This window comes from Pinus tabuliformis, chromosome 9 (assembly GCF_031772625.1).
Source record: "Pinus tabuliformis cultivar Carrire ecotype Pingquan chromosome 9, CPIR1, whole genome shotgun sequence".
NCBI classification, from domain to species: Eukaryota; Viridiplantae; Streptophyta; class Pinopsida; order Pinales; family Pinaceae; genus Pinus; species Pinus tabuliformis.
In genome coordinates, this window is record NC_142307.1 from 1,994,234,093 (window position 1) to 1,994,251,571 (window position 17,479).

Consider the following 17,479-nt stretch of genomic DNA (forward strand, 5'->3'; position numbering starts at 1 on the left):
CTTGAAACCCTAGGTATCAAGCATTCTTTTCAAGGCTCAATTTATGGTATGTTGTTCTTTTATATAAAATAATTATTCCTTAAGCCATGGAAGAAGTATCTTAGTTGTTCACATACATCACCTCGAGCCAATTGACTTAGAACATCCTTTAGGTGATAGACTGAGAAGCCTCCTATGTCATGAAATTCCACCAAGAAGCGAGAGGTGGAGTGCTAAGGTGATGGTGGCAACCACCTAATTCTTGAATTTTAGTCTGGCTCTTGCCTTGTGAGGCCTCTCACAAGACCTACTAGATTTTGGGGCAATACCTCCTTGATAAAAGCTGCATTTACAATGATTTCCATCTTACCTCAAGAGAGTACTAGGTAAGCACCAAACATCATAGACAACACTTCCCATTTTAGGTGATGAAAGGAAAATCATTTTAGAACTAGAAGATATCATTACCTATAGGGAAAAGAAATTATGATCATGGATAATTAAAGAATATCTTAATAAGTGGAAGACCCAGTTGAAAGAAGAAATCTCTTGGGAGAAAAAAAAATTCATCAACAACCTATACTTTGAGGATAAAGCATTTTTTTTTAAGGGGAATACAATGTTATAATAAATAATAATTAAATTAATATTATTTAAAAGTCATGAATCTAGGTATAACTATTTGAAAAGGTACCCTAGGCTATATTTAAGCTAGGCCTGCACATTGTAAAATTTATCAACAATTATTCATTCTATATATAAATATGAATTTTGTGCCTTCGCATATTTGTGTTATCAAACTATAAAGCATTTTTTTAAGGGGAATACAATGTTATACTAAACAATAATTAAATTAACATTAATTAAAAGTCATGAATCTAGGTATAAGTTATAACTATTTGAAAAGGTGCCCTAGGCTATATTTAAGCTAGGCCTGCACATTGTAAAATTCATCAACAATTATTCATTCTATATATAAATATGAATTTTGTGCCTTCACATCTTTGTGGTATGACAAACACAAAGATACTAATGTTTTATTGTACGAGAGAATTTAAATGTGAAAACCACAAAGGTGTTAATGTTTTATACAGCAAAATGTGCCATCATTTGGGGTAAGGGAAAATTCTTTTGAGTCTTTTCTGAACTTCTGCAACTAAGACAAAAATAGTTAATCAACTTTGAATTCAAAGATATAAAGAGAGAAATAAAAGAGAAAGAAGGTGAAAAAACAGATAAAATATTATATTTCCAAACCTTTAGTAATTACTTTTAATATCCACATTAATCATACAAACATACAATGGAAAGTTGAAAGAGAGAAAAAATACGTTCTTCAAAACCAACTTTTACACCACTGAGTTGGTCTTTGCAATAGCAATGGATACATGTCCATAATATAAGTTTGTATACATGTTTATGATATAGGTTTGTGACAAAATTGGAAATTCAAGATTCCAATTGTATACAATGGAAAGTTGAAAGAGAGAAAAAATACGTTCTTCAAAACCAACTTTTACACCACTGAGTTGGTCTTTGCAATAGCAATGGATACATGTCCATAATATAAGTTTGTATACATGTTTATGATATAGGTTTGTGACAAAATTGGAAATTCAAGATTCCAATGAGTTCTAGTACATAATACCTAACAAAATAACTTTCCTCACATGTGGATACTCAAAATAGCTAATCTATGGTAAACAAAGATGAATGTTTAAAAATAGACTAATAAGTAAAAAACGATGTTTAAGAATAGACTCAATCTGATCTTTCTCTCATCAGTTAATGTAGGATCTTATCCCTCTGACAGGCTATCCCATATAATCACATGACTACTCAGTTACTCCATTTCTTCATTTCTACACTCGAATAGTTCAATATCTTACGACATTTTGAACTGTGCAAATTGAACCTGTACCTTAGTTCATGACTATTTGATCCGGCTGATGAATCTGTTACAATAACTTTGAAGCAGGGAGTTCAAAATTGGAATTATATATAGGGCAATATTTTCAAGCATCAATGAGAGCATGATTGATTAGGCTGACTAATTATTCAACATGATTCATTTAAGGAGATGTACCTAAAGATTTGATGCAGAATTGACCCTAACTAAAATCACACATTCAATGCAAGATTACTGAAACAGTAATTCATTCAGAGCCCCGTTAATTCCACAAAAGCATGTAGGCATAAATTATGACATCAAAAGAAGGTTTATAAAGACAATACCTTATAATATTATCGATGGGTCCTTTCTTCTCTGCCTCTCCTGGTGCACAAGATAATGAAATGCAGCCACATTGGTTTCCTTGATTGTTATCAAGATGAATATTAATAGATCCTAGGCACAACTTTTGAATTCACTTTTGAATTCAAACATTAGCTCGGAATGCTGAAAGTTGAAATTTCTGACTGGTCAAAACAATATCCTTTCCATGTACAGTGATAGAGATTCAATAATCTTTTTTATTAGTTGCTTCCGATGAATCCGGTATCTACACAGGAAAGTACAAATTTAGAATGCAACAAAGCATATCAGCTTAAAGCAGACGACAACTCGAAATGTATTTCAAGAGACCATAAGTTCTGAAGTTAATAGAACATATGACAGAAAAATTGAATGGAAAGAAATAAAACTTATATAGAAAGAAAGATAATTTATTAATGCACATAAATAGCTAAAATAAGTCATTGTGAGAAAGATGTACATTTCCCAAATTTCTAAGAATCCATTTCTAGTAGCTCTAGTATTGGATGACCTTACATGCCTCTGATTTGTCCCTTCCTCTCAATGGCCCCTCTATCATAATAAAACACTGGAGTAGAGAAGGAATGTGAGATATAACCCAAATCATTACTATTACTCATGTCTTGGTGCTTTTATACATGTTCATGTTCTTGAGGATGCCCTACTGTTTGTAATTTTCATTACCTCATTTTGCATATATAGACACACACTTTGTATTAGATTTAGTTTTTCTAGGAGTAGCATTTGCCCTCCCACATTGTCAGAGCTTATTGAAACTGTCATCTTTGACCTATTGACTTAGAATATCCTTTAGGTGACTTATGTTAGATTATGATAGCCGCTGACAAGTGTTCTAGTCTCTATGATGTCTAAGAAGCTAAGGAACATGAAATCTCCAAAACCCCGGAAAAGGTTTCACGAGAAAAGACTTGGAGACAACTTAATTAAATTAATTAGTCAATAATTAAAAAGTTCCTAAGTCTAACTTAAGAAAATAATTACTTAAAGGGAATTAATTAAGGAAGTTTGATTTTGCTCTAGAAACTTCTATTGATGAAGTCAAATTGATCTTAGCCATCAGTTGAGAGTTAATTGTGGCCATTGAGCCTCCATCAAGAGATTATAAGAGCAGGTTGAACTGATGCGAAAATCGTGATTTTATCATATTATCGTGATTTTTAAAAAACAACGATATAATCGCCCAATTTTTATGCCTATTTTTCGCGATTTTTTCAGAAAAATTGCGATATATTAAAAAAATCGCGATAAAAACGAAATTATCATGATTCGATAGCATTTTTATCATTGGGCCGACAGACAATGGGTTATAACACCAAAAAAACGAAATTTTTTTGATTCATTTCTACAGACAGCGGCAACAGTGGATTGGGAGTGACCTAGGAGAAAAACCTTGGTCGATTGGGCGTTGATTGGAGGAGAAAACGACTCAGAAACCTTGGTGGATTGAGAGCTGAGGAGGAGAGGACCAATTTTCTCCGGCAAACCGGTATGGTTATGTGTTTTGTTTTGTTTTTTGTTTTTTGTTTTTGGTTGGGTTTGGATAACATTGGTTTATCAAATATTTTTGAGTTGATTTGATGGTGTTTTTGTTTGTTAAATTGTCAAAAGTTCAATGTGTTTTGTCATGTTACTCATGTATGTAATTTTTTATTTTTATTTTTGTAGCTTGCAATCCTTATTTTACCATAGGTTCGCCATTCAACTTGTTATGTAAAAAATTAGTTATTATTTAATTTTAGGTTAATTAGACAAAAGTGCACGATCATAAGATCATGCCCTTTCCCCAAAGGGTGTCCATGGCGGTATATAAGCCAGGAACCCCCACTGTAAACAATTATCTTCGGTCAATTAATCATTAATATATATATATATATATATATCAAGAAGTTTTCACTTCATTGGTATCAAAGCGGGTCGAATCCTCTCGCCTGTGCTGGTTTCACGCATCCATCCACTGCTGTCATTGTACGTATCACTATTCTGTCCACTGCTATCACTGTACTTACCTTCCGCTGCCATACCCATTACCGACACCCTGTCCAGTGCTTTCCGCCGTTCCTTGACTTGATGACCACACGCTGCATCTGATCCAACGTTCCCTTCAATCTGTTCCACACGTAAAAGAGAACCGTCGGCTACCCATGCTCGAATCTTCCATTTCTGCACTCCACCTCCCTGTCTACGCACTTCCCGCCATACGAATCCTTTGCGGATACACTAAAACCTTCAGTCCAGCCACACACCGTGTCCACCTCCCAGTTCTCGCACTTCCCTTATCAGCTCCACCCAAATCCGTAGCCATCATTAAAACTGCGGTGATATTCGCTAATTTTTTTTTTTTGAACGGTCAAAGGTTTCCATCAGTCAACGTGACTGTTCGAGGTAGAAATATATACACTGCGCTGCGCTTCTGTGAACTGTGCTGCGCGCAGGACAGAGTGCCCCGAAACTCACCCAAATTCTCCCAAACTTCAAATTTTCGCTTGCAAGCTTGGTTTAACTGTCTTCTAAGCTAAGGAACAAGTACACCATCACCCTCTATCTTTTGCTTTCCCAATTTCATTCCATGTCAATAATTTTTCAAGTTAGGGTTTGTAGCAAATTTTGCATGGGAAATGCTAGGGTAAAAATGGCCATCATAATTTTTGATCTCTAAAACATGTAAATTGATATCCTACACCTGCATACATGTTTGATGAGTCATTTTGACCAGTTCATCCACCTCCAAACAAAGTTTAAACACTAAAAAAGAAAAACCCTAGCTCATCCCTAGAGTTCTTTTTGGCAAATTTCATCATAAACCCTCTTGGTCTCACTTGGAAGCAACATCTTTTCACTATTTTCTTCACTCATCTTCATCAGTTTTCAAAGTCATCTCATCTTTCCTAAAACCCCTCCCATCATTTTGTCAAAATCTCCTACATATCACTTCATTTCCATTCACACCTCACATCTTATTTTCACTTCCTGCTGCTAGGACTTTGTGTCATCATGGAGGTTGAATCTTCGTTGGAAATAAAGAGACACCACAAAGGAGGGAGGATTCTCAGATATGAACCATCAGACTGCAACACAATCAACTCCTATCCTTTCATCAAATAGTGCTTTGAGGATGTTCACTGCTTGGAATTTTGCAAAAGGGTAAGTGAGGCAGGGTTTTATGAGCAACTGACAGATTGGGTAGCAACACAACTGAAAGGAGAGACTGTTGTCATTGCTGGTATTGAGTTTAGTTTCTCAGTGGCCTCCATCTCACTAGCAACTAGTTTACTAGACAATGGCGAATATTGGTTTAAGGGAATGAGTCTAGATCTTGAAAACTACAAGCCCTTCTTAAAGACGCCATACAGAGATACACATACTCACCTCATGCCTTTCAGATATTTACTAGAGAAATATGCCCCTTTAATGAAAACTATCATGAGGTTCTTTACCTGTGAAGGTAGATTCTCCAGGTTGTATGCCTATCATATTCGCCTCTTGATGCACTTCACATCTCAAAAGCCACTCAACATGTGTAATTACCTATTCAGGAGCATTTCAAAAATGTCTGAAAAGATACAATTAAAGGACAAAGAGCACTCCCCAAGCTTGTTCCATCACAGTCTCATCAAAACCATTGTCCTTCACCAACTGGCAGAGAGAGGTATGGCTTGGGAAGCCTTTTTAGAAACAGCTTTAAAATGGCATGAGGAAAATGCAACATCTCAGTTTCCAAGTGCACCAAAACAACAAACAAAGATGGGGTCATCTAGCAAAATAGTGGAGAAGACTCAGCTACCCAAACCTGAGGTGACCAAAGTGTATAAGAAAGGGCAGAGGCTTGTGTTTTCTTCTCACAAAGAGAAAGGGGCCAAGCCTTCTTCATCAACAAAGCAGGAAATGGCAGCAAAGGATAAGGACACAGTGGAACATGAGTTTGAACTAATTGATCCAGAGGTTGAGGATCAAACCACAAGCATGAGACAAACTATCAGGGACAAAGACTACCAAATCAAGGAGCTGGCGATAAATTTGGAAAGGGAAAAGTATGTTATATCATTCCTCGAACAGGAAAACAGTCAACTCAAAGCAAAAGAGTTGATCCTAGAAAAGGAAAAAGCTAAGTTAATGCAGCAAGTCGGCAAAGGTAAGGAGATAATGACATCAAGCGAGCCTGAAGCATCAGAGGTGAGAGGAAAAAGGAAAAGACCAAGAACAAGAGGCCTCAAGAAAGCTTTGCAAGAGGAACAAAACAAATGTTGCTTAATGAAGACCTTGACCTAGAAGAAAGGATTTCCCTAGAGGTTCATCAAGATAAAGAATATTGGCTTAATAGGGTGAATGAACACTTGGAGAAGCTACTTGAGAAGGCAAATAGAGACAATCAATTGCTCAGGCACATGGCGCATCACTATCAAACTCAAAACATGATTGCCAATGTCAAAGTAAAACAACTTGAAAACAAGCTCAAGGAAGCCAAAAAAGACCAAAAGGATGAGGGAAACTTGGAGATGCTTGCTGAAGCATCCATGAACCTATAACAAACCTATTTTTACACTTTCCCTCCAATTTTGAGCAAATTATGAGCATTTTGAATTTTTTGGCAAATTTTGGTCTAAGTTCAGAAATTCAACTGCTTTTTTTTTTTCAGGCCTCCATTTGAGGAAAGGTCAACATTTTTGGAAAGGTCTTGACATCCTCTAAAAACCCATTTGCCTAGATTTTGCAGAGGTGGCTTAGTTTTGGAGAAAAATGCAAAAAAAGTGGCAAAAACTAGCATTTTGGACCATTTTTTGACAGGTGTTGCGCTTCTAGAGTGACCTTGGGAGAATGGATTTTTGAAGGTCTTCCCATGCTCCAAATTCAGAAATTCAAATTGTTATGGAAACTAGACTTGAAGGGCTAGTTGACCGTTCTCTCAGATTTGCATTTTGACCCTTGGAAGGCACCTAAAAATCAGCTCAAAGTTGGCGCTACACTTCTGCACTTTCTGTGTTTTTATTTGGAAAATTTCACTATGTAAAATTTCTAGTTTTCAGTCTGACTTGGTCAAAGTCAAGATTCTCTATGTAATGGCACTAGTTATGAGGCTAGGTGATGTAGGCATGAATAAATGTACATCATAGGTTGTTTTTGATGTTTATTAGGCCTCATAAAAGAAGCAAACTCCTAAACAAACTCTTCATGAAGTGTTTGAGTTGCACCTTCTCACTCTCACCTGTTGGTTGAGAGAATCTTGGAGTCAGTAACTCCACCAAGGAATTCGACTCTTGAAGGTGGGAAAGTGATCTAGGAGAGTCTATAAGTATCATTTCAGTTCAGGAGAAGAGGGTTGAACTTTTTGTGAAGGAGGCTTGCATTGTAATCATCTTTCAACTTATACAGACACAGGTTGTAGCTATTTTCAAGGAACTCTAGCCTAGTGAGTTCATGGTGCTTGTACTTCATTCTTTTTGTTTTCTCGTAGTCTGAACATCTTTATCTACATTATATCTCTTCTTTCTATGAATGCCTTGTGATAAAATACTCAGAATTCTTGTTTTTCAAGCTCCGTTATCTAGTTTTCATAGTTATGTGTTTTGTCTTCCTAAGCTAATGAAATCATGTTTATTTATGCTCATTAGTTTCTTCCACACTATATCCTCTATACTACACTGAAAAATACTCAAATTACACCATGGCTTCTGATATCTTGCTCCTTCTTATGTTTGCTCCTGCATTCCCATAGCCTAGACCTATTTGTGGCTTCAAATCCTAAGTTCAACAAATACTTAAAGAAACCAAATTTTCACAAACAAACAAACAAATACTCATATCTAGCTTAAAATTCATTTGCTTTAAAGTCATATAACTGATAAGAGACTTGGAGAGATCCCTCTCATGCTCAGTAGGGCTAGCTACTAAGCTGAAGTGGTTTGAGGTTACCCTTGTCGATTTCCTTTTCAGCCTAGGAGATTGTAAGGACTAACACCATATATTCTTGTAAACTTGCTAGTGCAAAGCTATATTGTATTAGCATTTGATTTGAAAGTAGGCTCTAGAGTTTGAAAGTTTTAGTTTATTTTCAAATAAATTTCTAGAAGTTTCAATTCATTGTTTGCTTATCTAAATCTATATGGACTAATGTTTGATTTGAGTATTGTAGAAAAAATTTTGTTGGATCAAGCATGAGGGGAAATCTTTGGGAGACCAACCCACTCTTGGATCACCTTCAAAGGAACTCTCATTTGTTATTTGGATTCACTTAGTTTATCTTATGAAAAGTGTCTTGCGAGATTCGTTTGGGCATAGCTTGTATACAAGCAATTATTTTTAAAATTTAAATCTTTGAAATAGTGCTTCATTGATTCATATTAGCTATTTGAAAACTTTTCTAAGCTAAACCAAGTGATGGGGTTCACTCCCATCACTTGATTTGGTTTCTTGTATATTATTTGTATTTTATTTAATTGTTTTCAACTTCACTCTACACTAATATGTTTCTTGATCTTGCAGCACATAGGTAGAGTGTTGGGGATAAGAGCATCAAGGAAGGATCACACAAACTCTAACCATTTTCTTGTAGGACCTGTTACCCACCATTTTGTGGAAGATATCCCTAGAACAAAAACAATTCTACAAGATGGTCCTCAGCCGGCAGTCAACAACCCCTTGCAGCCACCAGCTAGATCATTGTGCCATTTCTCCGCCACCTGAGCCAGCGATGTGGTCCCTCGCCCATTTGCCATGATCGTATGTTTGAAGGTGGGTCTCCGGAACCTAAAGGTATGCCTTGTCATTTGGTAATTGAGTATTGTAGTTTTCTTATCATGGGCACTTCTACGCATGGATTGATGGGGGTATTCAGCGGAAAGAAAGGGTCAGGTTTGTGCCCTTGTCCCCTAGACCCCTTTTGGATATCAACCTTGCATTCTAGTCCTGTGGAATCTCTTTTACTGGCCATTTGGCTTTAGGGATGGTATTTCATGGGAACCACGATTTTGATTGTGTGGTTTCACTCTCGTATCTGCTCATATTACCCCCTTTCCACTCATTATTACCCCGTTCATCATTTCTCCCACCTGGGTCCACATTCCTTCACTGAGTCCACATAGGGTTACCGTGCCCCTTCCCCTTACCCTCACCTTGGGTCAAGCTTGGAATGATGCATCGAAGGTTGATGCAATTAAAAAGAAAAATAAAACATATTTGGCCACATTCAACAAGAAAATGTATCACAAAATGCAAAATATGGTTGTGACAAACACATTTAGCACGTGGGCAAAAGCCAATACATGAGCTCTACCCCATCATCATGGTCATCACCTTAGTTCCTATAGGTTCTCTGAGCCTCTTTCATCATATAGGAACCCATGATTGTCCCAACCCCTGGTGGGCAATGAACCACCCTACCTTAAAAGGGGGTTTTCAGGGCTATATCTTATGCATCATGCTCTTACCCCTTGAACCCCAAATAGTTAATCAAAGAAAATCATAAAAAAGGCAAAAGGCATATAAAGAAGGGTGGAAAAATCAAGGCCGGGGCACCTCATGTACCACGATTGCTCTCACCTATACATTATAAACCCAAGTGTGGACTTCCCTCTTATTAGTTACCCTTGTACCCTAGCATGTGACGCAGAGATGCCCCTTCTCATCCCCTACTTCATTCACCTATTTGTCACATGCCACCATCGTTTGAAGGATGTACCTTGAACATATTATTCCCTTTAGAAGAGGAAACCACTTAATAGGATACCTGGTTAACCCCATTTGGAGTTTATGAGACATGGGCACATCCCAAAGTTCATTATGAAAGGGCGGGCCATTATGAAGTCCCCACCTGTGGTCCATGATTGGTAAGCTCATTTACTCTATTTCTCTAATGACTTGTTGTACTGGAAGGTTAGGCGATGCATTGGATCTTATGCAAGGTTGTAGATGGTCTCCACCTTGGGTTTGGTCTCCCTATACGGGGTCCTAATCCTCCAGAGGGCTATATTAGCACATGTTGGGTGTGTGTTGAGAGCCATGGGCCTCCACAACAGTAGACAACACTCCATGGATCCCCGAGGATGGTCAAAGATGCTCGAGATACTCCCATTGGACGAGGAAGATGCACCTGGTTCATTTTTTCCCAGTTGGCCCCATAGATGTATCATGCACTTGGCAGCTGACCCAAGACTTGTAGGACAATGTGGCATCCCCTACATCATCATCAAAGCCCCTACAGATGATCCACAGGAATCTTCGACTCATTTGGAGACCCATGAGGTTATTGTTGTGACCCCACACCCATTGGGAGCACCACAAGTTTATTGTTTAGAGAACAAGGGGCCAACCCCTTGTTCATCAGTTTTGAGGATCCTACTCTTCATTATGGAACCCATGGACCTCATTAGGCCTCTTAGAGGGCCCTACGACATCCATAGACTATTATTTGACCTCTTGAGAGGCTTATTCTTTCATTTATGAGCTATTTTGGTGGGCTTGTCACCAAAAGTTAGATTATTAGAATATTATTTTATTTTTGGGGCTTATGTAGGCCAAGAAGGCTAATTCGAACTCCTCATTAGTGTATAAATACAAGTGAGATGAGTTCATTATCTCATCATCACTTTGGATTGGATCTCTTCTCTCTCTTGAAAATTTTGCACTTTTTCTTAGCAGATGAATTGGAGCTTTATAGATGAATTTTGATATGTGGATTTGGTCTATCTTATCTTGGAGCTTCTCTCTTGTCAAATTGTGGATGTTTGGATATATTCTATTACATGTAAGTACATGTTTTTAATGCTATTATTGTTTTACTTTGTCATATACAGTGGACTAGGACTTTCACTATTGTTAGGGCTAATTACTGCATGCATTTAATTCTTAAATTGTAGAATTTTGTCTCTATTATAGCATCTCTCAATGTATGGACCATGTAATGTGAACGAAATCTCCTATGGGTAATTCTATCAATGAATTGATATTGATAAGCCATCACCTTTTGCACATCAAAGTATAAAAGCTACAAGATTGCTTCTCTTTGACCTAGAAGGCTAGCGAAGTAGTTTTGAGGCCTCCTTGACCAAGAAAGAAAGGTCCTCACTCATATTCATCATAGACTCCATTCTCTCAAGACTAAGGCATTGATCTACCAAAAGGTGGTCTGATCAGAATTGGATCCTTGAAAATTATCAGAGTTGAATCATGACAGACTTCAAAAAAAAACTTGTGAACAAAGAGCTATAAGGAAGGACCTCTGGACAATGGCAGTTTGTAGCCAGCACGGAACAACGAGGACCTCGGTCAAAGCGCGCTGACCGTTGGCCCATGGAGACCGCGCAGTGGCGCAAACTAGCAATTGGGAAATCCAGATCAGAAAACGGAGGCTATTTTTTATGCACGATTATGGGCAAAACCCCTCAAAATGGAAAAGCCCCGAGCGCTCGGTCACAAGGAAACCAGAAAACCATGGGAAAAGCGCTGAAACGACAGGCGGGTCCCGCGCTCCAAAACCGACGATACATCGGAGGCGTTTCGGGCAGTAAGCGGGTTTGTCAAGAGAACGAGCGATTCCATACATTAGATGACGCGTGTCTGGCGGATGAGAGAGAAAACCGCTCTCATCGTGGGCTAACGTTCGAGCAAGTCAACCGCGCGATAAGAGCGATAACTGTAGGATCTGGGGGTCCCAGATTTAACGGCAGAGATTACACCCGATGGGAGACCGGATTTGGAGGAAGAAATAAGCTACGGCGCATAACGGTTTGAAGTCCGATTTGACCGCTAAGCTAGCAAATGAATCATTTCACAAAGTAACCGAAATAACGAATTGTCGAGGAAGAGCTGGCGCTCAGTTCATGAGAGGACAAGTGGCCACCTCCCGGTGAAACATTACACAGTAGCGATGACACAGAGGCAGGGAATTCCAAGGGGACAACAGTAGGCTATCTGAAGAGACGGAAGAGGAAGTGAACAGTCAAGGGACGGATTGGCTTTAAGCCATGAACAAATAGAGAACAAAAAACAGAGAAGGAGGAGACAGTGAGACAGAGAGACAGAATAGAGAGCGAAGCAAGTAGCAGAGAACAGAGAACCGAGCTGACCTGCAGAGCTAAGGCAGCATCGAGCAGACAGAACTAGGCTTGAGAGGTTCAAGCAATCCCTGAGAGGATATCTGTCGGGAACTGAGTACCAAGCTGGACTCATCCCATTAAGACCAGTTGAGGTCGAGACTTAGTAAGGGGGAGTCTGTGCACTCTAGTGGCTTGGGGAATCCAAGTACCACCCTACTAAGCATCATTTGTTTCAGGAGACTCAAATTGAGCTCCTCATTCTAAAAACTTTGCTTAAAGACACAATAAAGAAGGCCACAACTGGAAGCTGGACCGGAGATGTAGCCCAGGAGGATTGGTGAACTCCTTATTAAATTGTTGTGTTTTTGCATTTGCTTGTTGTGTTTTCTCTTACTGTTTCCTAGTGTCTATGTATTTTGCAATCTTATCGATCTGTTGCCTAAGATAACATAGACACACACCAGCACATGAGTCTGTAATACCTTCATTAATTAATTAACTAAGATCACTCACAAGTGATTTTCAGATCAAGTGGTATCAGAGCCCTAGGCTGTTAAGGTTAGACAAGCTTGTGCTGGATTTAGCTGTTGAATGCTAACTAGATCAAAGCTCAAATTGGGAAAAGGAGAGTTGGTCGAAACTAATTCTGAAATTGGAAGAGTCTATCCTCAGAAGACAATGTCAGAGGAAGGTTCTATGGGGCTAGACCCTCAATTCATAGATAGTTTCCTAGCCATAAGGTCCATGGTAGAAGAAATGTATCAGAATTTTTGAAAACACAAGGATGAAGATTCATCAGGCTCCAAACAAGACAAAGGAGAAGATGAGTCTCTCCTCCATGACCACTCCAAAGGCAAAGGGAAAGAGGAAAGCTTTCTCACACCTCCTAATAGCCCTGAACATAAAAAGAAGACATCTTTGATTAAACTAGATGTTAAATTTGATTTACCAATATATGATGGAGAGTTGAATGCAGAAAAGCTGGACAATTGGATTAGACAAATTGATGTTTATTGCAGAGTGCAGAGTATTGATTTAGGCAAGAGCAAGATTCAGTTGGCAAGCCTACGCCTTGGAGGCACTAGCTTGGTTTGGTGGGAAGGCAGGACCAAAGCTGACATGAAGAGACATGGTAAGACTATTTCTGTCTGGAGTGAATTTGTTTTTGCAATCAAAAAGTAGTTCTATCCATTGGCCTACATGCAACAAGCCATGATGAGCTGGCAAACTCTTCGATAGTTGAAAGGGCAAAGTGTACAAGGTTACACCCAAGAATTTAGAAAGAGAGCATTGATTTTAGGAGTCTCATTAGACTCACTTGAGACTCTATTGAAGTACATTGGTGGTCTACACAGCCACATGAGGCACACTATCCTCATGTTTAATCCCACTAGTATAGATGGGTTATCTGTTCAAGCTACACATCTAGAAGCTAGAGGAAAGAATGGAAGTCCAAAAGTTGGGGGATCAGCCCAACCCACTGCAAGCAAGAATAAGGAGAAAAGAAAACAGAAATGGAAAGCAAGGAAGGCCAACACTGCACAGAAATGCAAGTCTTCATGCACTCACTATAAGAAGGATGGGCATGATGATAAGCACTGTTGGATTCTGCATCTCGAGCTAAGACCTAAGAAGTTCTAGGGAAAGAAAAAGACGACTGCTGCAGCTATTCAGAAAGATTTGGGGTCGGACTCAGGAGATGAAACATCAAAAGATTAATACTTTGTTTGATAGTGGCTCACAAGTAAATTTAATTTTTGAAGCAATTGTAAAGAAGTTGGGATTGGTGACTACACCTCATAAGAAACCATACCCATTAGGATGGTTAAATGATAAAGCACAACTACAAGTGACTAGACAATGCAAACTCAAGTTTTCTTTTGGGTCAGCGTTTGTAGATGAGGTTGACTTAGACATAATTCCTTTGGCTATATGTGGAATTGTTTTAGAAAGTCCTTACTTGTATGACTGAAAAGCTATCTTCTATAGAGCTGAGAACAAGTATCTACTTGTTAAAGATGGAATCGAATACTTTGTAAGAGTTCATAAGCTCAAAAATAATTATACTCTCATAAACTCAGGGCAGATGAAACGAATGATAAATTCATGCAAACAATTTTTACTAATGGTTGTAAAGGAAAAGAAACCTGATAAAACCAATGTATTTGAGGGTTGTAATGCTAAACAGCAAGCTGATTTAGAAAAAGTTGTTTCAGAATATGATATCTTGTTTCAAGAACCTAAAGGTCTGCCACCCAAAAAGGAAATAGTGCATGATATTATTTTGCAGCAAGATGCTCCATTGCCAAACATTGGAATGTACACGTTGTCGGCTTTAGAGAACACAAAAATCAAGAAGCAAGTGCAGGAGTTGCTCGAGAAGGGATTCATCAGACCTAGCACATCACCATGTGGGTTACCAATCGTTTTGGTGAGAAAGAAAGATGGCTCGTGGAGAATGTGCATTGATTACTGAGCACTGAATAAGATAACAATAAAAAATCATTATCCCCTTCCTTGCATAGATGATCTGTTAGATCAATTGAAAGAAGTTGTTTATTTTTCCAAGTTAGACTTGCATAGTGGATATCATCAGGTCAGAGTTGCAGAACAGGATGCATGGAAGATCGCTTTCAAGACAAGGCATGGGTTGTATGAGTGGTTGGTTATGCCGTTTGGCTTAACCAATGCTCTTGCTACTTTCATGAGATTAATGAATGATGTACTCAGACCTTTTCTTGATGATTTTGTTATTGTGTATCTGGATGACATTCTGATATTTAGCAAAACATGGGAAGAACATTTAAAGCATGTTAAGCAAACACTAGATGTTTTGAAAAGAGAAAAACTTTATGTTAAACTCTCAAAATGTGAATTTGGCAAAACATCTTTGAATTATTTGGGACATATAGTAGGGGGTGGTGAATTGAAGATAGATCCCTCTAAGGTGGCAGTCATTGTAAACTGGCCTAAACCCAAATCTGCTACAGAAGTTAGGAGCTTCTTAGGAGAAACACAATATTGGAGAAAGTTCATTTCTAACTTTTCCTTAATTGCAGCTCCCTTACATGCTTTAACAGGATTGAACAAGGTGTTTCAGTGGGGAGGCAAACAGCAGAAAGCCTTTGACACCTTGAAAGAAAAGATTAGTACAGCACCAGTACTAGCACTGCCTGATCTTCAAAGACCATTTGAGATCCAAACGGATGCCAGTGACTATGCCATGGGAGAAGTGTTGACACAGCACGGAAACCCATATGTTATCATTCTGAGACATTTAATTCTGCAGTAGTTAACTATCCTACATATGATAAAGAATTGTATGCATTAGTACAGAGTGTGAAAAAGTGGAAACATTACTTAATGGGCAAAGAGATAGTAATACATACTGCTCATCAACCACTTCAATATCTACATTCCCAAACTAAGTTGCAGCAATCAAGACACTATAGATGGATGGGTTTTCTACAACAGTTTCATTTAGTCATCATATATAAAAAGGGCATACACAATAAAGTTGCAGACATGTTATCTAGACCCTTTATAAATGCACTTCTATACTTAAGCATAATTCTGTGTTATATGAGAGCTACATTGAACAATATGCTCAAGATATAGACTTTAAAGATGTATATGCAACTTTAAGTCAAGGCAAACGAGTATAAGAATTGGATTATCATGTAAAGGACCGACTCCTATATCATTGTGGGAAGTTATTATTCCACAAACTGAAAGAGTAAAGATAATTCGAGAAGCACACACTTCTCTAATATCAGGTCACTTTGGGGTAAGTAAAACAGTTGCACAGGTGCAAAGATTTTGTTATTGGCCAAGAATGAACGAGATAGTTTCTAGATATGTAAGAGGGTGTACTATGTGTGCTAAGAGCAAGCCCAACAATAGAAAAATAGGCTTGTACACTCCATTACCAGTTCCTTCTCATCCTTGGGAAAGTGTTTCCATGGATTTTGTTGGAGGACTGCCTAAATCTAGGAAAGGTCATGATTATTTGTGTGTTGTTGTGGATAGGTTCAACAAAATGTGTAATTTGATACCTGGTAATAAACAGATTACAACTGAACAAACTGCAAAACTGTTCTTTCAACATGTATGGGTTCATTTTGGATTACCCACTTCCATTGTATCTGATCGAGACACCCGATTTGTGGGAAAGTTTTGGTCAAGTCTGTGGGAACTGATGGACACCAAACTGAAGAAAAGCACAGCTTTCCATCCACAAACTGATGGCCAGACAGAAGTAGTCAACAGGATAGTGATCCAGTTGCTCAGGGGATATTACAGCAAGCATCCTAAGCTTTGGGATGAACATTTGTGTTATGTGCAGCATGCTTACAACTGAGCCAAACATTCTTCTACACAGAGATCTCCTTTTGAGACCTGTTTTGGTTTCACACCAAGGTCTCCTTTGGATTTTGTCTTTGGTAAGGACACAACAATTGAGGGACACAACGATGTGGACAGGGCAACTAGGTTCATTGAACAAATCCAAGAGATTCACCAGGCAATACAAGAACAACTGGAAAAGAGCCAGGCCAAATACAAGGCAAGGCATGACAAGCATCGGATGGAGCATAGTTTCCAAGTTGGTGATCAAGTTTGGCTGTATATCAGCAAGGATAGAATGCAAGGTGAAGGTAAAAAGCTAAAACCTATCAGGTATGGACCTTTCAAGATACTTGAGAAAATTGGTGAGAATGATTTTCGCCTTGATCTACCAGCTTACATGCACATCTACTCAATCGTAAATGCAGACAGCTTGAGACTATTTGAACCTTCATTAATTGAGGATCCTAAAGAACAGAGTCAATTGCCTTCTATTGATGACCTGTTACCTGAATATCTTAATGAATTGCAGGAAGACACAGTTCTAGACAGGAAGGTGAGAACGACGTGTAAGGGAGATGTTGAGTACCTCAGAGTTGGACTCAAGGGTTCAAAGCTGAGCAGTGCAAAATGGATAGAGATTGGACAAGTGAGACAGTTGTATCCTCACTTAGTCGATGCTTGAAAACCAACTTTTGGTAGTCCAAAAGCTTTTTCAGTGGAAAGGCCGTGATCCAAATTGGATCCTTGAAAATTATCGGAGTTCTGTAGCTGTTTCGAATCATGATAGACTTCAAAAAAAAAACTTGTGAACAAAGAGCTATCAGAAAGGGCCTCTGGACAGTGGCAGTTT

At 38.5% G+C, this 17,479-nt stretch overlaps 1 protein-coding gene across 1 annotated transcript in view; it reads right to left on the bottom strand.

Moving 5' to 3' along the window:
* Positions 1-1,203: 1,203 nt before the first annotated feature.
* Positions 1,204-17,479, bottom strand: part of LOC149157031 (protein PLASTID TRANSCRIPTIONALLY ACTIVE 14-like) — a 297,084-nt gene continuing 280,808 nt past the window's right edge. The window contains exons 11-12 of the mRNA XM_089444948.1: positions 2,215-2,480; positions 1,204-1,934 (exon numbers count right to left, since the gene is read on the bottom strand). Coding sequence (XP_089301074.1) covers positions 2,402-2,480 — 79 coding nt within the window. The 3' untranslated portion in view covers positions 1,204-1,934; positions 2,215-2,401. The remainder of the gene's footprint in view (positions 1,935-2,214; positions 2,481-17,479) is intronic.